The 22,269-nt window shown below is 31.8% G+C and overlaps 1 protein-coding gene and 2 long non-coding RNA genes across 3 annotated transcripts in view; 1 reads left to right on the top strand and 2 right to left on the bottom strand.

Annotated features, from left to right (window-relative positions):
* Positions 1 to 213: 213 nt before the first annotated feature.
* The window catches only part of LOC147072228 (uncharacterized), a 263,725-nt gene continuing 241,669 nt past the window's right edge, over positions 214 to 22,269 (bottom strand). Inside the window, exons 3-5 of the mRNA XM_085947356.1 lie at positions 3,629 to 3,765; positions 2,882 to 3,058; positions 214 to 1,896 (exon numbers count right to left, since the gene is read on the bottom strand). Coding sequence (XP_085803482.1) covers positions 1,775 to 1,896; positions 2,882 to 3,058; positions 3,629 to 3,765 — 436 coding nt within the window. The 3' untranslated portion in view covers positions 214 to 1,774. The remainder of the gene's footprint in view (positions 1,897 to 2,881; positions 3,059 to 3,628; positions 3,766 to 22,269) is intronic.
* Positions 8,487 to 10,362, top strand: LOC147072230 (uncharacterized). Its single transcript, XR_015070666.1, has 2 exons — positions 8,487 to 8,930; positions 9,816 to 10,362. It is a non-coding gene; the product is annotated as an uncharacterized LOC147072230 (long non-coding RNA).
* On the bottom strand, positions 9,399 to 11,553 carry LOC147072229 (uncharacterized). Its single transcript, XR_015070665.1, has 3 exons — positions 11,202 to 11,553; positions 10,222 to 10,316; positions 9,399 to 9,781 (listed from the first exon to the last, which is right to left on the bottom strand). It is a non-coding gene; the product is annotated as an uncharacterized LOC147072229 (long non-coding RNA).

The raw sequence follows: 22,269 nt of genomic DNA, 5'->3' as shown, positions 1-22,269 counted from the left end.
AAAAAATTATTACTTTGATTTATGGGTTTTTTTTGTTTTATTTATTTATGGTTTTAATATTAAAAAAACCACTTGTATCAAGTTACCCACAATGTTGTCATACTTGAGACAGAGGTGTTTTTAGTAACAAAATAAAATATTTTCAATCATTGATGTTACTTGGGACAAACCATAGAAGTCTCCGGATCTTTCTGTGTATTTTTTTTTTTAATTCGGCAAGGATTTGGATTTTATAAGAGAACCAATACATGAAAAGCAAAAATACTTTTAATAAAATTATAGTCATACAGTAAGTTTATAATACAAATAATAAAAATACAAAAGAAAACGTCATTAGAAGATCTTATCAATAACTAGGGCATCTCATATGGAAACACGTATCGCCCTCTCTTCTCAAAATTTCCTTGAAGCTATCTATATTTACTGTATAGATATCGTCAACAGCGGGGAAGATAATATATACATTTTGATTCCTGCCGAAGTTCCTCATGAACTTGCATTCTGCAGTCCAAGGAGACGTATTCGTATAGATAGTCAAAACTTTCGCAATGAAACTTTTTTTTTTGTTTTCTGGTTGTAGGTACACTAATAATAATGCCATAAAATCCCCACAACTTAGTTCGCTCATATCTTTTGAATTCGGTTCATCATTTATAGTATTTTCTTCAGGATCATTGAGAATTTCATCTTCTGGATTATCAATAAATTCTTCATCCACAAATTCATCATTAGAAGAGTCATGAAGTGTATAGTCACTCTCGTTGTAGACATGTCTCAAGTTAAACGCACTTCGATGTTTTTTTAACAAAAGTGGGAATAAAATTTTAGCAATGCTGGCAATATTAATTTAAAGTATGGTTTCGAAATTTCAAAGGGTGAGATTAGGTCAGATGCTAAACAAAAATCGTTAAAAACAATTGAAAGTATAAGTTGGCGATGAAGTTATGTTAGGACTATTTTTCTACGTTTAATTTACTGAAATTATAATAAAGACTTTGCTTTTTACCTGTGATTTAAATGTCTTGGGAGAATTGTAAACGAGAGACACATATGCACTCTTTCATTCAGACTAAAAATTAAAAGTGAGGTCACTGTGATAATGTTACGACAATGAAAAAAGGACAACAGGTCATTTTTTCTCAAGTTACCCACTGTCTCAAGTAATACAGTTTTACGGTACGTAAGCAGTTGACACGGAGGCAGACTGATTGGTTATTTCATCAGTAAGTAGATAAGTAGGTACTGACATTTAGACGTAAGAAACAGCGATTAGCGTAAATACCTAAACCATATACATTGAAATTATTCAGTTAATTCTGGAAATTTCAAGTTATGCCTAATATTAAGCGTTACTTGGTGTTACTAGGTAATAGGTATATAGGTACTGCAGATATATATTATTAAAGCACGTTTATAATAATAATTGTTTGAGGGTTTATTTATTCGTTTCGTTTATTATAAGTTTAACATGTAGTCTTCGCCATTGATGCAAGACGACGAAAATTCATTCGCTTTTCGCTCGTCGTACGCGTTGATAACAATATTGCTTTTATACAATAAAATAAAATTAGTCTTTTTGGTATCAACTGAAAGAGAGAGCAATGTTTTTTGTTGTTATTTTAAATGCTAATTAGATTAGGTCTGGTCACAATATTATGTAGCTTCTCACAAGCGCGTAGATAGATCAATGGTAATCATCATCACATATCTAGTTGGCGGCGACACGGAGTGAATTTGGCGGGGTCCCTCCGACTCCGCTTGCCGTGATTGACCCTCAGAGATAATTCGGCCTGGACATGCAGCACAGCAAACCCATATTCTTGTAAAGGGACCCTCGTCTCGTTTTCCCGGACCATTGTCCATTGGTTTCTTCGCCAATCAGGGCTATATTTTTCTCTGAAAATAATAAAATAAATACATTTTTTTGCATTACTATAACCATAACTACATAAACTGACGTGGACCAGTGAAACAAGATGAATGCGAGACGGGTAGCGCATGGGACGAAGAACTTGAGCTACATTGAACATAATTGCAATACCGGTATTTCAAAACCGGTATCCCAGTATTTTTCGATACCGAAATACCGGTATAATTTAAGTATATAAAATTCTGGTAGGTGCTTGTAAGTATTAAGTCGTACTTATCAAATATTAAATGTGTGTTCTTATTGAATCTAATAAACTTTGAACATTTCTGTCTGTCTACAATGCGCATTTTTTGATCTAGATGCTATACGGTCATCTATTTCCATTCCGTTACAGCTAAATGTAATACGTGCACTTTACATGTACAATACCAATACTTTAATAACCTGAATCCTGATTTTAATCGATACCGAAACACCGGTTTTAACAATAATTATTCAAAATACACGGAAGTATTTAAGAAACTACCTACCTTATATCTAAAATGACTGAATCAACCGAAAAAAGTAAAAAAATCTAACACAAAACCTCTCGGCCTTGGTTTGGTTTGAATTGTCTTTTTTTGACTTTGGTTTTGGACAGAATTCTCCTTTATTTTGGGTGAAAAAGTTGACGGCATTGGGAAAGTGTTTGTACACCGTAAAAGTGTTTTTTGATATCAGTATTTAAATTTACGCTTTTATTTTATTTATGTTTATAAAAGTTTTTTGATACCGGTATTCAATATAAATTACCGTAGTATTAGTGTTGTACTCCCTATTGCAATCCCTATTATATTCTTAATGTGATTTCCTTTGAAAACTGTATAATTTAATATATTATATTTTATAACTTATGCCGACAAATAATTTATTTTATGAAGATTTTCTAAGACTGTCAAGTTTTACCTAAAGTAGGTAAAATTAAACATTATTTTCGGTTATAAAATATAATATTATGCTACTCGTAGTTACCTAAATGGTTTTCTTGCTGAGGCATGTATTCTTGTAAGTCGTGTAAGATCCTCGTAATTTCCTGCGAGTCCTTTGTGATGCTGCACAGCTCTTCTTGATTAAAATCTGGCGTAATTTGCTTACACAGCAAAATTTGGCTTATCACATTTCCTAAATTTGACGGGCCGGCCCTGTTATCTGAAAAAATAATACGATTTATTTGTAAAATATAGGGGAATACGAAGGCGGCTTCCTGAAAAATGCAAAAGAAAAATTCTGTAATGGTTATTCATTATTTTTGAGCTGCGTTAATGTCGTAACTAACTAATAATAATGCTTATATATATATATGCAACTACATTGCATAAAAACAAATCATTAAATTTCTAATTAAAAAACTATTAGAATAATATTATATTCTTCATAAAACATGATAAAAATGTAATTTCAAAATGAAAAAGTAAGACTAATATCAATTTTACTTTTTATTAAATTTATGTACTTAATAATAATCCAACTATTAAATGTAAAAATATTTAGAATCTTGGAAATAGTATGAAAGTAATCTTTTTATGAGTAAATATTATTTTAAAATAAACTTAATAAATTAAAAATGATTTTTTCCTTAATATTATTCATATAGAAAGAGACTTCTTCAGTTAGTTTTGTATTGATATTCTTATGTTATCATCTCCATAGTTAATTAAGTGAATAAAAATGTAAAAGAGAAAATTATCATAATATAAGTAATGATTATTAGGTACTTACCATAATATCCTGACATATCCATCGGAACTAGCTGAACCAAACGATGACACTTGGCAAGTTCTCTAAGAAACAGCTGAGCCATGAAAAACAGCAACACCAAGTGAGGATTGTCTACGGGGATGCCTTCAGCAATCATACTGAAAACAAAAACAAAAAGAATAATGATAGAGCAATATGATAAAATTTATAAACCAAAATAACAGTTATACCCCATAGGCCGTTGGCCTTAATTTTAATAGCTTTTGTAAATTTGATAAATAGCTATCGATAATAATTACTTCGCGTGTTATTTTTATTAGCAGGGAAGCTTATTTGCATTCTTTTGCGATAAATAGAGCCTCGAGTATACGTTTAATGTTTATTAAACCCATTTAATAATTCATAACTTAAAATCGATATAATTTTATTACTTAACTAGTATTTTTATTTTATATCGCAATCATGTGCCATTATATTTAATACATTATAAAAAGTTTGAGCATAAAAATGCTTTTGAATGTACGTGTTTAAATGATAGTTTTAATAGGTACTCACAAATAATATAATAGTAAATTAAAACAATTGCCTTATAACATAACATATTTCTGGGAAGAAATTTGTTATTTTACGATATTTTTGCAAATTATTAAATTAAATGGCTCGGAATAAGTTGTTCATTTAGTTGAGTATGCCATCATATTCGTCAATTACAAATTGATTTTAAATTTGGTCTATTGGATACCTACTATGGAATCATTTTATTCAAAGATATTTCGACAAATATCTTAAGGTAATAAATAATAAACCGTATCAACATTGTCAACTACAAGTTTTTGATGACAAATTAAAAACCAGATAGTGCCCACTGATTAAGAAATTTTAATAAATAAGTTGCGCAGAAGATTCCTATGCCCTTTTTTAATTAATCAAAAATTAAGGTGTAACAAATTTTAAATATCATTTTTTAGAAACCCCTTCTAAAGATATAAACAAAATTTTCCAGTCCATATCTAAACATAATAATTGGATCATACTGGATTAATATTAGAGAAAGGTATTATAACCGTTTTCCGGAGGCATTTAACTTTATTTTCCAGTTATTTGAGTATATTATTTATTGTCGTCGTATTAAATAAGTAAAAAATAATATGTTTTAGAGAAAATGGCATTTGGAAAATGACGTAGAAACTCAGAGCTCTATCACCTGTTTACGGAGCTTAGAATAGCATATATTGGTAAATTAGGATGTTTGCGATGGACCACATCACAAGGACGAAGGAATCAGAGTTACCAAATATATCAATGACGATAAAATCGGAAGGACGAAGAAAAAATAGGAGTTGATCGCGTCGGTCATCGGTCTTAAAAACCATAGTACCGAATCCAGATGCATCTGTGTATACTAGGATGTAGTGGATGTTATTTTGAAATATTTTTTAATTACTTGGTGGTTGCTGCATTATTAGGTATAAAACTCCAGCGTGGTAACTCATTTAATTGATTATAGGTGAGAGTTATTTAAATTTATAAAGGAGGCATTTTATTCCGTATTAAAAAACGTTATTTGTGATGAAATACGCAATTATTAACATTTTTAATGTCATATTATTATCAATAATTTTTGTTATTGATATTTTCAGTATTCCACGTAAGCGTAATTAGTATCAAACTATGGTTTTTAAATTTGCATTATTGATTCAAATATCAATAATAATTCATGCAGGTGGTAGGGTGTAGGCGATAAACATCTGTAACTACGACTGGTTTATGAAGGCAAATAAATATACATCTTTTATAAAGGCGTGCATTTTTGAAGCAAGTATTAATAGACAAATTTGAAAAGTTTTTAAATAACAACTGTCAGAATTTTAAATGAATGGTAAGTATTTATTTCAAAGTATCGGTATAAGCCCGCCAGTTTTAATGTTGAATGTAAAATATTGGTACGACATCGGTCGTCTTTAGTAATAGGTTGTATGTAATTGATATGAATATCCTCATATCTCATATCATAATAATATGATATGAAGGAAACGTCTTATTCAGTCTGTCATATGTTTGTTACCATTGATTATTATTGTGAATTTTTGAACACAAGAAATACATTTATTGTAAACAACTGAAGTCTGTCTTATTATTTAATTATGATACTGAAAATAATATGTAATAAGCACTATACAAGTCTGAAGTATGTCTTGTTATTATTGCAAAGTTGAAAATGTATATAATAGACAGTAGACACTACAATTTATTTAACTCCGCAATGAAGTAGAGATTAAGGGTTTGAATCTCATAAGGTAAGGTTACATATATCTTTGAAGTGCGCTTAGATCAAGAGTGTATGCCTAACAGCTACCTACAACTGATGGTTCGGAAGGTGCAGTTAAGTTAAGTTACAGCTGATAGTAAAAATGAAATAGTATCTTAAAGGCACTAGAAGCTTGCTCAGGAGACTCGAATTACATCATTGAGCCATTTTATAGATACACAAATGCTGCTACACTAAATGGGCGTAAGGGATGAAATAATAGAGAAATACCATTCTAATAGTACAATCTGTTCTGGAGAGCCAGATAGAAAGAACAATACTATCCTACTAAATTTAACATAATAAGGAAACTACTAAATAAGTTATTTCTGTAAAAGAAAAAATCTGTCCAAAATAGATTTTATACTGACAAATTGATATTTATACTTACCATTAATTATTTAAATAGTTCCCGAAAATTATTTAAATAATTCCCTATCATAATTTAAATACTTCCATTGTTATATTATAATACTTACCAATAATCATTTTTTACTTGCTATTCATATTAAATTGTTCCCACCCTTTTAATAAAATACTTGCTGGATTTTTTATTAAAATACTTGCTGTTATTGCATATATATACTTACCCAATAATTTGAAGCCTTTTATAAATGGCTTTTTTAATTTTCATATTTAAAAATATGCTGCGGCAGTTTAAAATGCGAAATAGTTTGAAGTTATTTAAGAGAGCTTTTACGCTTATTAAAAGACCTCCAAAGTTTTAGAGAGCACTTCACTTAAAATCAATGTTTGTTTACTAACATCAATTTTTCGTCCGTCTATCACAAGGTTATCTTATCATTATTGGGTGTTTTCGTTTAATTTTCAAAATTTTCAAGTTTGTTTATCAATGTTGCCGGTGAAATAATAAGTGCTGAATCTTACCCAATCAATATTGGGCAATAGTAAAGTTTATATTGAAAACATATTATGTATATTGAGATTTTACCAGAAACTTCGAAAAAAAATATTGGCGCGGATGAGTTTAAAGAATGAAACAACAAAAATATTTACGTTTTGGTGCGAAACGTAGGTAAGATTTATATAGGTGCTAAAATGAGCCTATAAAAAGAAGATAACGTACAGAACGTCATGGTGGTAAACCTCAATAATAAAAAAAACCTATTATCTATATTACGAAAAAAGTAAAAATGTGAATTCACGTAAGTATTTATTTAACAGAAGCCGTAAAGTTAATAATTATGCTAAAATTGAAATCAGCAAAGCCAGTATTAAAGCTGTTACTTTTTTGTATCGTACATACTTCTGAACGGAACGAAAATATCACGTGACATAGATTTATAAAAATGCAGAGATTGCGCTGGATCGACCACGGTGCTGGCGGAATTACATGTAAATAAAGGTGGACTATATTCGCATCCCCTGACGGGGAAAGAAAACCTAAAAGGCATTAACCGAAATGCCTGGATACTGCACGGAGGATTTAAGGATGCTTGGCTAAAGCAATCGGCTCTGGGTTGTCTATGATGTAAAATGTTTTTGGAGGAGGCCAACATCCGCCGAGAGTTGTAGTGGCAGAAATAATGATGGTGGCATATTAATAATATGAATACTGTATCAAATATATAATATATACATGCTTTAAAAGACTGCTTCCTAACCTTACTATATCGCCGGATCGGTGAAAATAGGAGAAATATATTACGGACCGCTCAAAAATATATATATAATATTTATATAGTGTTTTGTTTTTTTGGTTATTAGTTTTTTAATCATATATTATAAGAGATATTATAACAGTCTGATTGCGAGTACAAAAAATACAATATGGATTTATCAGAAACCGATTAATAAATAAATTGTTAATTATAGATCTACTGTAATTTCGAGAAATCAATATACATTTTTAAAATTATAAAAAATCTGTGGTTATATCTTTCAGTGTTGTTTCAGAACAGTGATGCCAACCGTACTATAATTATAGTACCGCGAAAAATGTAAAATACTCTAATTTTACGCCAAATATACCAAAATACAATAATTTTAAAGGATTCAAGACGAAAAATGTGCCTGTACCAAATATTTTTCAGAAATACTATAATTTTTATTCCTTTGTCATATAATCAGCATAGAAAAAGATGGCAACACTGTTTCAGAGAGACAAAGCACTGCATTGACACCTATTCGGTTGGTCTGTTTCGTTTTTATTACTGGCATGGCCGAAAAAGTATTCTGATATGAAACAATTGGTTAAAAATCCGGACGATAATGTAATGAATTTGTAATTTAAAGATGGTTATTATTCTTATTTTTAAAATGAGCGATTACTATTTTTGGATCGACAGAAAATATTTTCGGACCGTCGGTTGGGAAACACCGATCTAAGGTATCGAAGCTTTTCTGCCATCGATAATACGTACAAATTATTGTTTTTGGCCGAACTGTGCCAGCGCTCCATTGGCGAGCCAAAAGTCCGACGACAATAAGTCTTCAGATTTTTCTACGTTCTGCTACTGGCCAACAGACGTTCAACGAAACGAGTATATAATTAATTTGACGAGTAAAACAGTCGACTTTGACAGCATAGATAATATACGTATATCTGACAGTTAAATCGTGATGGCGTTAAATGATACCGACGTTTTATGTTTTTTGGGTTATTGGGTGGCAGATAATGTAATAACGAAGCAAAGGGTACACAAATACTGGGTGAAACATTGGATAAGGAAACGAACGACATTATCCCACACAAATTTAATACGAGAATTGCGTTTGCAACCGAGCGATTTCCGCAATTATTTGCGAATGTCGGAGGATGTATACACAGAACTGTATAATTTGGTCTCCCCATTTATTAAAAAAAAAAATACTATGATGAGGGAAGCTATTTCTCCTCATGATAGATTATGTGCAACCCTGCGATTTTTGGCTGCCGGCGGAACATTCACTGACTTGCATTATAGAACTGCGATTGGAAGACAAACTCTGGGCAAGATAATTCCCGAAACTTGCCAAGTCATCATTGACGTTTTGAAAGGAGAATATTTCAAGGTGTGTATTATATTATACGTCATCTAATAAAGTTGGGCAAATTTACAAATATATCATTAACAAGTAGACATTGGTTGGTCTTATAAAGTGAACGTTTAGTGGATTGTTTTACCTATATAAATCATAGACGGCAACATCATAAGAATGGCAGACAAGATGCATTTGAGATAGGTATATATATAGTCACAAATAAGGCCATCGTTGACATGCTAAATATTCAATAGACCATTAGAATGCTGTACCTAGCCAGGACTCTCCATATAGGCTGTAAGCAAGCTGCTTAATTATTCCTGTTGAATGTATTGTAATACTAGTCATATTCTTCGAAAAGCAAGCATGGAATTTGATTTCTAAATGAGGCCACATAATAATATAGGTTTGCTAACATAGCTCAAATACTTACCATTTGTTGTATCGCTTAAGCTAAGGTTTATAGGCATAAAAACAAACAAAAAAACAAATATTTTTACAAGATATTTATTCATACAAAAAACATTAATTTATTATACCGGCTTTTGTACATTTTTGCTTAATATACGATAAACTGGTTGAGTATGAACAGTAGTTGCTGGCATTATTTTGTCACTTTGTCCCATAAAGGCAACTTCATGCATCAGCTTCTCGGCCAGCAATCTTTGTCCCTGTGACATCGATCGTAGTTTCATGGCCATCATTTTGCCAAAAACATCAAATTCATCTTCAGTCTTGCTTAGTTTGTCGGTGATTAATTCTAACACTTTGTTGGCGCTATCATTCGATTTTTTTCGTTTGAACGATGGGGGTTTTGGTGCTCTATTGAGATTCGACCTTGGAGTAGTCGACAACGTGGATGTTGAAGGCGAATATTCTATCTGTAAATAAAATGTTGATTATTTTTTGTTGCAGTTCCCTGATACGCACGAAGAAATGGAGACGATTGCAGAAGAATTTAATAGTAAATGGCAATTTCCAAATTGCCTGGGCGCAGTTGATGGGAAACACATTGCAATCGTGCCACCTGCAGGCGCCGGCTCCCACTTTTATAATTACAAACATTTCCACAGCATTGTTTTGATGGCGATTGCAAATGCTAATTATGAATTTATTTATGTTGATGTTGGAACAAATGGACGTATTTCTGATGGAGGCGTACTGAGAAAATCTGATTTTTTCAAACGTTTAGACGAAGGCAGATTAAAAATACCTGCACCAAAAAAATATTTTAATACTACCGGGGCTGTCACATGGCAAGAAAGTATGATAAGCAATAGATAAATTAAACCAATGTAACAATTTAGTTAAAATGTTTTACCTCAATACAATCTTCGTTGTTTAACGAGTTGGAGTAACTCTCATCAGGAGACATGTTTTCCAAATCGTCCACCATGCTGGATATTGAGCTCGATTCTGTAAAACAAAATGTAAATTGTTAAAATACAACATAATACTCAAACTTGTTTTTTATTATCTCTCCCCTAAGTACCCATTCCTTCATACGGTTAATATTGATATTGGTATAATTGGTGTAATCCAGTATATCGGGTATTTTCAAAATGTGTTTTCCGCTGTATTCCTCATAACCAAACTGTACCATTAATTTTGATTGATGATTGACGATTTATTGATTGTCTCTGAAGGAACCTAACTCGAGCGATTTTTGATTTTATGATCATTTCTTTTCTTCTTCTTTCGACCATGTCCGATCATAATATGGACCTCCACGGAGTGGAGGTTTGTATTGACAGATTTTGTTTTTACGAGAAATGGATGTCAGCCACTTGCTCAACATATTAGGTCCATACTCTGACTCATACACAAATTGAAATTCAATGTGTACTTGTCAGACCCAGGATTTGAACCTGGGACCCGACCACGACTCAATAAGCCGCGCTTCCACCGCCATGATCGTACCTATATATTATTATTTCTTACCTACCTCAGCAAAGAATAAATAATTTTATTGTGACTAGAAATGATTCATAGCTGTATGTTTTAATTGCTTAATAGTAGCTAATCTAATGCGATGTCACTTTCAGAGATACGACAATGTCATAGTCTGCACGTGTATAATAAATAGCTTTAAAGCATTCCCTCGTACCTATATATTATTATTATTTATTACCTACCTCGGCAAAGAATAAGAAATTTTATTGTGACTAGAAATGATTCATAGCTGTATGTTTTAATTGCTTAATAGTAGCTAATCTAATGCGATGTCACTTTCAGAGCTAGGTACGACAATTTCATAATCTGCACGTGTATAATAAATAGCTTTAAAGCATTCCTACGTACCTTCCATTTGGTCGTTCAAGAACTCCAAATTTTTATAGTACCACAGTTTGGGTAGATAAACTGCGTCTGTGCCGGCTCCGCTTCGATATGATGTCCTTACTTTATTTCTCTCCTTTCTGTAACCCGACCTCAATGTCTGTATTTTCTTTTTAACATCGTCGACCCTTGCCTGCGGCTCCACCTTGATTAAAATCTCCAAAAGTTCCGCATACGCCAAGGACTTGGCATCACGATTCTTGTATAGTGGGCTGGTCGTCTTCCACAACGATGGGTTGTCTTTAAAACAACTAATTAAATCTTCCAAGAAACTTTTCGAATGCACCCGTAGATCTACCATTGTTGTTATCGATGTGAGATGTCCGAACACTTTGAATGACAGTTGATGGCGCTGTCGTCCGTCGGCATAGATATAAATAATGTGACGGTAAAGCGTGGTGAACGTACGAATTTCAGCGGCTCGGCGAGTAAAATATCAAACATGTTTGAAATCCAACGAGCCTGGTCTGCGGATTAAAAAGTCCGCAGACCTGGGGTGCTCCACGCGAAAAAAAAGTCCGAAGACTGTAAATCGTCTGACTTGCGTGCCAATGGAGCGCCGGCATTTAGTAGAAATGTTTACGTACAATTTACCATACACAATAAAATACATGTGAAATTAGCATAGTGTGCTCATTCGTGTCAAAAACAGAAAATCAAAATAAAGATGAAGTATGTATATCACACACGAGTCGTGGATATTCTATATTTTTTCAGTTTATTCGTTGCACCGATTATCCGCTTTTAAAATGAGCTTTTAATTAAAGCAAAGCCAGTGTATTTCATTCACTTGGGCAGAATAATGCGCCATCTGCCGGAACATGAACTCGAATAAAATATGAAAACGACCAACTTTAGGGAAATAATTACGTCATCTACGCTTTGGTGACAGTCTCAAGATTAAAATACCGATTTTTGAAAACGAGTGGCAATTATCATTAGAGAAAAATGATTTGAGGCTATTTACGAATTTCTTTGTAAAAAAAAAAAATAGTATTTGGGGGTGACAATAGGTAGCGTAATTGTTTCGTATCCGGGAATTTGCAAAAATCAATGACCGTGTAGTATAAAAATCAAATTCATATCTAACACTTAAAAATAAACGAACCTTATGTTTTCGTTTCGATTTTAGTTCCGGTTAAAAAATATAAATCGGTTCAGAATATGGAATGAAAGCCTTCATTCCGTAAACAATTACGGTTTTCTGGTTTTCGGTTCAGTTCAGACTGATTAATTTTTAATTGTTTTTATTTGTATTAAACACTATTTCTTTTCTACCATAATTTAGAATATTATATGAGTGGTTCACAAGCCAAGTAAACCAAGTGCATTATGGTTAGTTTTGAGTAAACTAGGTATTATTATTTCTAATTCTGTAAGAGTCGGATTGTAATGTCGTGGGTTCCATGTTCGAATCCTGGGCTTCGCAAAATACACAAAAATGTTTTTTGATTTATGTTTCAGTCAGAGTATGGACCTAATAAGTTGAGCAAGTGATTAACATCCATTTTTCGTAAAAAAAACTAATGCTCATAATAATATGATCTTATAATTTACATTATTAAGATCAGACATAGTAAAAAAAAATATAGAAAAAATGTCTGTAAGCCTTGTGACTGTCTCATTCTACTAAAGTTTCTCCTTATAATACCTACCTATGCCTGCTATAAAATACTGAAATATTATATACCTAATAGAGCGCTACGATTAAACGCACCGCGTGGGTGTTGTGATCGCAAGTCTAATCATATGCTGTAATGTATCGTGTGTGGATCAGCTAAGTTCGCGACATGTGGATTTTATTTTCTTTTGATATTTTAATCGCGATGGCGACGGGTCCGTGAACTTACTCGTGTATCGATCAGTCGAGTTAAGCCGAGCGGTGCTTCTTATACAAGTGTTCAAGAAAGCGTATTGCCCGCAAAAACGAACTTTCCTCTGACCTTTTTGACGCGCGATTCTTCATTAAGACCTAAACTCTCCAATTTGAGTTGGTGTATTATGTAGTTATATTTGTTAAAATATTTTTTGTATAGTACCAATATAGTATAAAAAGACCGTAATAGTGATATGGAGGGGTTTATGCCAGATGGTTTGTTTTGACTATAATTAAAACCACGAAATCGGGGCGATTAAATATTAGATATATTTTCCTTTTCACACTAGGTATATTGATGGAAGTAACAAAAATAATTACAAGATAAAAAGAACTTTTCATATACAACGTTTTTAAATTTTCTGTTCAATTATTATGCTCAATATGCTCAAACTTGTACTTCATATGAAGTAAATAAAAAACAAACAAACAAACAAAATAAATATAGAATACTGAAATGTCATTTTGATTTCCATTGTAACGCACGTATATATTAATAATTTAGTTGCTAGGACCACCCCCTTAGCAACCAATAATAGTCTTTTACTTTTTACGAATTTTTCTGAAATAACTTTCCATACAAAACAGAATTAACTGAAAATGAATTCCATTCTGCTTAAAGATGGCTAAAATTATTAAAAGAATGCATTGGCATCGTGTTCTGATATATTCTAAAATTTTAAAATATCTAGCTAGTCGGGAAGTTAGTTAAACATCGTTTGCAAGATTTGTACTGGCTAAACAACCACCGGACAAACAAGAATACGAGCTAATAAAAGCGTTGTAATATAGGTGAAAGTTTATATTTAGCTCATTATTAAGGATGAAACACTGTTTAATTTGTTTTTGTACTGGTTAATATTATGATTTAAGGACTTTACGTTTGATTTACAAATTATTATTAAAACAAGGCTGGTGGGTATGTATGTACTACATTTCACCGTATCCCAGTTCACCGTGAGCTTTCTTATCGGAAAGAGATGAAAAAATTACTCGTTGTTCTTGGTGCATTGCAGTTATACTTCTTTGGCGTAACAAAACAAAAACAAAACTTTTGATAACCTAGATTCTTCAACTAGCTCTTAATTATCTTGTTAAATTACATCCTCAAGAAAAAAGACCGCTTATTGGAACGCCGTTAGTTTATTTCTATACAATTATATAAGTAATTATTTATCGTTGTTTTTATTTTTAATGTAACAACTGCCACTATGACGTTTAATAGTTTGTTTACGTAAGGAATTGCAAATGGCCGACAATAATAAATTCGCTGCCTAGGCAACGGAACAATTCTAAACTAAACCATAATATTATACTGTATAATTGTCACGATTGGAGTATCATGGTAGTGCGTTAGGCTGATAGCCGAACAATCGGTGGTTCAATCCAATCGAGTGGGTTTATTTTTGTGTGAAAAAATAAATTATGTGTTACATGTCACACGTCAAAAATGCACTCTGATCTGATTTTCCAAACGCGCCTAAAGAAGTATAACTTCAAAAATAAGCCCTGACGATATAATCTCAATTTTACATTTACCAATGCCAATACCAACACCAATACCAATGCCATTACACCAATGCCATTACACCAATGCCAAATCATTATACGTAATGATAATTAACACGAATACATGTTAATAATATTATCTAGATTTCAAAATCCGCAACAGTAAACCTTTAGGTATTTTTGACTTTTTTGTGAATTGTTGAAGAACTACTGCTTTATGACATTTCTACATTATCGAAATGTGGAACTTATTAATTTTAAAGATTCTACAAACGAAATAATATAAACTTTCACCCTTGTGACTATGTCCTTGAGAAAACAAAAAGCTATTTTTCTCCTATTCATCCATTATGGACTTGGCTGATTTTGAAATCTAGTGACATTCTGTGATAACTGATAACAAATTATATAAATTTTAATTAATGATAGTTTTGTCCATCTGAGGCATAATCCCTAAGATGCCTACTAAAGATACTAAGATAATATCGAACATACTTTTGGAAAATTATCGAACGCTCCGTTTCGCAAGATTATCTATTTAAAGCGTTAGGTACTATTTCCTAGAACAATGAAACTTACTTGATTCCAATATTATTAATAATACCTATTATGGCGATTGCTGTTCGGACAGGACGTTGTGCCTACATGTCTGTTCAATAACGTATTACAAATCGATGGCAGAAAATTTGTGAATATTGTGTTTGAATTTGGAACAGGACAAAACATGGCCGAAGTCATTAATATTATTCAACCGGCCGGTGAGTAGGTACTTCGACGTCCGATACAATGCGCGCCGAACATTTCCAGTAGAATGGAGGAGCGCTCTTGCGGCAGGCGGGCAACACACGACAACAACACGCCCGGCTGACAAATTGGAGTACACTCTGGCAACATTTGCTTCATTGTACAGGCGGGACTTGTGTTTCTGGCAACATTGGAAGACTTCGCGAAAACTAGCTACGGTCACAGGAGACAAATTAAAAAAAAATCTGCATCGATATACGATGTCATCGGATTTAATAACGGTTGGTAGACAATCATAATTCACAGGCTTATGAAAAATGTATTTGTCAAAAAACATGATTTTTTTAGGCGAGAGAACTTTCTATATTAGTTAATGATACACAATGTAAATATTTTTATAAAATCTCCAGGTGAATTATCTCCACGGTGAATAATTGTGCTCGCGATCAATTGTCCCCATACTGCATTATTATCTTCACGGTGGAATGGGCGCGGTGAATTGTCCGTGGAGCACTTTTTCATGCAAATTTGATAAAAAATATAGTAACAATAAATCTTTACAATGCATTAAAAAGCAACATCAATTTGATAATAGTATTTTGCGACAGTTCAAACTTTGTCTATGTACCCGAGTTCTACTTGTAGCTAGACATAATAACAAATCTTGAAACCCATGTTTTTTAAACAGAATTTAACAAAAATGTATAATGATTTATAATCATTTATGCACTACAGCTATGTTAGAAATGTTTTATTACATTTTTATTTACTTATTCATTACAAATCATTGTAATATAGCATCGTCGAGTTTAGCAGTGAGCGAAGAAAGGTTGATGACGATAATGACAACGGATACTGAATGTTGTTCCATTTCTATGATTTATATAATACTTAAGTATATAATATCATTATATAAATACTGTGCTTAACCCAATGCTTACGGGCCCTTTTAATTAATTTTGTGATTAACGTGTTAATTTTCATTTGAAAAGCAATTAGCAAAAACACAATTTTGTGTGGCCCGTAAGTATCAATATCAGTAATATCTTCAAATAGTTATCATATCCAACTGATAACTATTTGAAGATGCACTTAAATAAAATTGAATAGGTAACATATTAGATATAATAATTTGGTGAGTATATACATTTATTTTTATTTTTAATATCATATTTTTTTTTGATGATAGTAGTTTTTTTTTTTTTTTATATAAACTCATTGTACGAAAAAATTCGTCGTTGCAATTTTGTTAGCTTTTGATAAATAAATCGGGAGTTTGCTTTCGAAAATCGCTAAGTTCACATATATGATCAATATGACGTATACATTCTATGTGTAATTTCACACATTATATAATAATCTATGATTTCTAAAACCCGCTAAAAGCATATAATGAAAAAATGTTTAAAACCTGCGGATATATTGTAGTGCTTATAAAATGGTACAAAGAAATTTTGGTATTTATGGTAATAAATGTTTAAAAAAGGGGCAGTGTTCTAATTAAAAAAAAAACAATTTGATATAGAAAAAAACTGTCCCTAAAACTAACCAGGCTATTAGATAATCAAAGCAGTCTTATCGACAAAAATGTTGGTTAACATTGCTTTATTAAAACTCACCTATTTTTACGTAGGTGTCCATTTTTTTGTGAACTATCTTTTTAAACTGAATAAAATTGACCAGTTTCGTAATCCGCCAGTGACTACTGCAAAGTAGGTATTTAAAAGTGTACAATTACAATTCATTGAGATAAAATACGGAATAATCGTGCTAGTGTATATTTTATAAAAGGTATCAAAGTAAAAAATATCATGATAGTCCCCATTTGATCATACATTATTGATACCTACCTATATTATAAATGAAAACTTTACAATACCAATTTTTATTGATATCCGTAATAGGTACTTCCCTGATCAAAACAATAAGGAAGGAAATTTATAATCTGAGAAATCTCTGCCGTCAGGAAATTACAAAATATATAATAGTATCTCTATTGGATAAAAGAAAATATTGGCTGAAATAAATCGTTTTTCCTTTTACATGTCACTCTAACAGTCAAGAAAAACTAACCAAAAACTTTGACTTTTGATACCTCCCTACGATCAGATTTATGTAAAACTAATATAAGTATAAAATAATTAATATTGTTACTGAACATTTATTTTAGTTGGTAGGCATAAAATATTCTGGAATAGTATATTTTAATTAATAACTTATTTCTGTAACATATCATTTATTTGCGATTAAATTTAAAAAAAATCTTGATGCGCTAATGTCAAATACTATTTTAAAATAAGTAAATAAACTCTCTACACAAATTAAAGAAGGTATTTTTCTACATTCGGTTTCCTGCAATGGATGATTTAAAAAAAAAAGAAAGCGATACTTTAATATTTAGTACAACACATTAAGAGTTCACGTCTAAAAGAATACCTATTCAAAAAAAGCTTATTTCATGGTTTGAACATTTAAGTAAATCTGGGGAATTTTTATATCTGAGTGCAGACCCATTCGAGAATACCCCAGGCTAATGAATTCGCATTGCGAGATTGACCTGTAGCCAATTTAATTATTAGTCACTTTCATCTTTCAGCTTAATTTTCTTAAAATATTAAAACTCTGTTTTTATATTAGGTAGGTACCTATTATAAGGTTTATCGTAACTTTTCTTCTAGACATAGCATATCGACTGTGTTTAGGAAAAAGGGCGTAACCCTCGATTTTTCGAAAAGTGCTTTTATTAGATATTGACAATGTATACAACTAAATACACGTTCTATAAAAAGGAAGTAAGCCGCAAATGCCGAATTATTATCTAAATTCAGGTTTTAATTGAGATTAATTAAGTTTTAATTTAAGAAAAAAAGCATTAACTCTCAATTTTAATGATTTTTCTGTAATAACTTCTTCAATTATTATTAGATCGAAAATATATTACACCAAATCATCAATCATCATGCACCCAATGTCTGTGCTTATTTTTTTTTTTTTAAATATTACACTAAAATCATTCAAATAACGTTTTTTGCCTCTCCTGTAAAATTTGTTCTGTGAGGGTTACGCCCTTTTTCCTAAACACGGTCGATATTATAATATCTCAATAATAGTTTTCATTTTAATTATCAGGTTTTAATGTTTATCATTTATTTAATGAATTATATAGCGATTGTTTATTATTTTAATATGAGTAATGATAATAAAAAATATTCTGAGTACTTAGATTTTGTTCACTCGTCAATTGAATGTTCTGAACAATAAATTACTGACAATGTAAAGCCAGGCTAAGTAGAGCTTATTGTATCAAAGAAATGTTGACGAACGATGTTGTACAAATTGTTCAACAAAAAAACCAGTATTTTTTTCAGTTATATGGCCCGAGAATACTAATATTGTGAAATTATTAATGATACACTTAATTATTAATGGCCACTGTGTGAAAAAAGACTTACAAGTAGGGCTATAAAAGTGTGAAAAACACAAACGTGTGTCCGTCCACTTGACCCAGTTCTCGAAAATGCTGAAGGCTTGTTAGTAACTAGTGGAAGTCTGTTCGTCGTTTCACGTTACATTATTCTAGAAGAAACTACTGGCAAATTGGATGGGCTCATAATATAAGCTCATTCGGTAATGTTGACCTTCACTTGTTTTGGATTTACTCTGTATCACATCGAGATATTTTAAAAACTCTACAGAATCAAGATATATATTAAATACCGAAATAATTGAAAGTTAGATAATATTAATATTAATATCAGAACTTGAAATTGCGTTTATATAGTGTTTTACGAAGTTTACTTCTGAAGAGGGAACGTATATCGGGATATAACGGGATATCAATAAACGAAACAGTGCTCGATTAGTTTGCTGAATATTAGAGAGAACGTATGAAGAGAAAGATACCTCCTCGGTCATCTTCATGGTCTAGAAAAGTATTTTCCAGTCTTAAAATAACAAGTACTTACACCTATTGAGGTAGTGATTTCACCTGCATACCTCAAATATTGACGAATACAACTAAGAGCTACTAAAAATCATGTCTCCTTAAAAACTGTTTTGACAACCAAAGGAGAGACACGTACTTAAATTTTAGAGTTTAGAAATACTGTAATTCGATAATTTTATAAATAAATCTTCTAATTCTCTAACAAAAGACCACGGAGCAAGAATGTGTGGCGCATACGTCACAACCGCGAAGTCTACAAGGCATTTGTGGAACCCAACATAATCCAAATCATGAAATTTTTTCGACTAAAATGGGCCGATCATGTACGCCGGCCTACGGAAGATGGTTTGAGGAGGCCAGATCCCCCAGGTTATTGCGATGATTATCTGAATTTTATGATTCAGTCGGGATATCATCAGCTATGATCCGGTCACGATCTATAGCCAGATTACTGTTTCGCAATATCAATAAACCTGTTGATATCTTTACATAAGGCATCTTTCTCAGCCGGCACATATTTCATTTGACTAGCATCAACTAGAGTTGTTTGCATGCCAAAGTACAGCTAAATTAACATAATATTATTAATTACACATATACAGCATATATTTATATGTATAATTATGATTATTTTCAAAGAAAACTTAACAAATTTTGTTAGTCAATTTTACTACTATTATTTTTTTTATAAATGACGGTAATTGACAAATCTCCTAAACGACGCAATTCAATTAGTATTATGTATATGCGAATGAGAATAAAATATATGATTTATATTATTATATATTATTTTAATAACTCAGCAATCGTGAATACAATAACATTCATCTTTAAATTGTCACAACTCTTTGTTCCTCGCTCCATTTAGCGAAGTATGATGCAAACAAAACAAAAGATAGAAACTTTGAGCCAAAGTTGGTCGTTTTGAATTGGGCTCATAACAATATGCCGCTATTATTCAATTTGGCACAACTCATCCTATGTAAACAAGGTGTTTTGGATATGATAATAATATGAGCATTATGTGAGGAAGTATATTGTAGGAAATAGCTATCCCTTTCCATAGTTTACATTAATTGGTATACACTCTAGTAAATATTATATAGTGTAAAGTCTTCAAATAGTTTCGGTGTCAGTTTGGTTGGATACTAAATTCTATGTATTGTAATTAGCATATTCTAAGAACGACTGTTTTAGCATTATGGTATTCAGTTTGCGAATACTCCCGTCTTGTATACCGCTCGCAAGAAAAGTGGATGCGTTTCTGAATGATGCATGTCGCATAATATTGCAATTAGGTTGGAAAAGTGTTCTGGTCGAAGAAGTAGCCATCGATTTACAGCGTACAGTCAAAATATGTGATCAAAAAATACACTCAGAATAATAATATATCGCGCGTATTTCATCTCGGGTGAACTAAAGAGATCTTATAGGTGTCTGCCATAGAAATAATAGTGGAGAAATGGAGACCATACAGTCGTCACGTTGAAGCCAGGTGAATATTTTGCAACTGGGTTTATGCACAACTTCGCCGTTTGGAGGACAATAAGCCGTATTTTGGCAGAAGTGATTAGAACCAAGGAATATATGGAAACGAAAGTATACTCCGATGATACCAGAAACTACAATTCTAAAAACCACGAAATAGGTACGAGTAAAAGTAAAAGTACCGCAGTAGTAAAGGTCTGCCCACTTGTAACATCGCCGAAATGTTGAAAACTAACGTGACAGTAATGGCAGTCGTCAAGGCTTAAACTTTTCCGGTATTAATACAATCAATTTGCAGATGTCCAATCGCCCAGAAATGAAAAATCATCGATCCAAGATGATTTACAGTAGTATAGTAGGTTTATAGTAGTGAACGCCCGTCGCGAATTTGAGTATATTATTTAGACAAAATACATGTGTTTGGATTTGGTAAATATATTGACACTGACTTGAACAAGTGGCTTGTACGATTGTATAAATTTAATTAATTGTAGATGAGCTGTAAGATTTAAAATACATAGCAATGTCTGTCACATCACACGATAAGATTAATATATGCATGTAAATGCCAGTAGGAAATGTGGAGGGAGTGTGCACACATACATATACAGGAAATAGCACAGGAAAAACCATTGAAAGAAGGCGTATTTCATGGCTGGTAATCTTCATGTATGGTAAAATTATGCCTTTTCTGAATCTTTACCGTATTTATGATAGCCGTAGATAAAGTGAAGTTATCACCTATCAAATAGTTAAAAAGGTTAAAAAGTTAAACGTCCTTTTATTATATTAACAAGGTAAGGGTTTTTTTTACAAACACTATTGTTTTATAAGTTCGAGTTAATTGTATTCATTGTCAGTATATATTTGTCTTTTGGTGAGTGTACATAGTGACTGAAGATGCCAAAAAACGAAACCCTGGTCGCAAAAAACGACTCAAGTGGAATAGTACAACACTTGAATCCATTAGTACTTTTATTACATAGAAGAAAATATGATTTTTATTTAAATTTAGCGAGAAAAGACAAGAACCACTCCTGTTCTTGCACCATAATAGTACATTTAGATATAGGCACTTAACAAGGTTTTGAAGTTATATATTTAAAATTAGTTTTTTTAATTAAATAAAATAATAATATTTGAGAGCATTTAAAAATTAAATTGTAAAAATTATCATAAAAATATTCAATCATAATATAAAAGCCTTTAGTAGACGCACAACTTTAAAATAGTTTTTTAATAATAATTTTAAAGTTTTTCTATAACGTTCGATAGAATAATCAAAACAATAATAGTTCAATAAAATGTTTGTTTTGTAATTCCGACACTTGATATTCCCAATGGTACTACAGTATTACCATCATGGCCCCCACAAAGGGGGGACTGACAGGGCTCTAGCCTGGGGGCCCGGGCCCAGGAAGGGCCCGGTGTGGCGAGTCGACCAGATAAGTGATATAAATACACATCAC

This window comes from Rhyacophila brunnea, unplaced genomic scaffold, assembly GCF_057557595.1.
Source record: "Rhyacophila brunnea isolate RB1 unplaced genomic scaffold, BYU_Rbru_1.0 scaffold_2, whole genome shotgun sequence".
NCBI classification, from domain to species: domain Eukaryota; kingdom Metazoa; phylum Arthropoda; class Insecta; order Trichoptera; family Rhyacophilidae; genus Rhyacophila; species Rhyacophila brunnea.
Note: the sequence above shows the minus strand (reverse complement) of the source record. Positions and strands in the feature narration are given on the sequence as shown.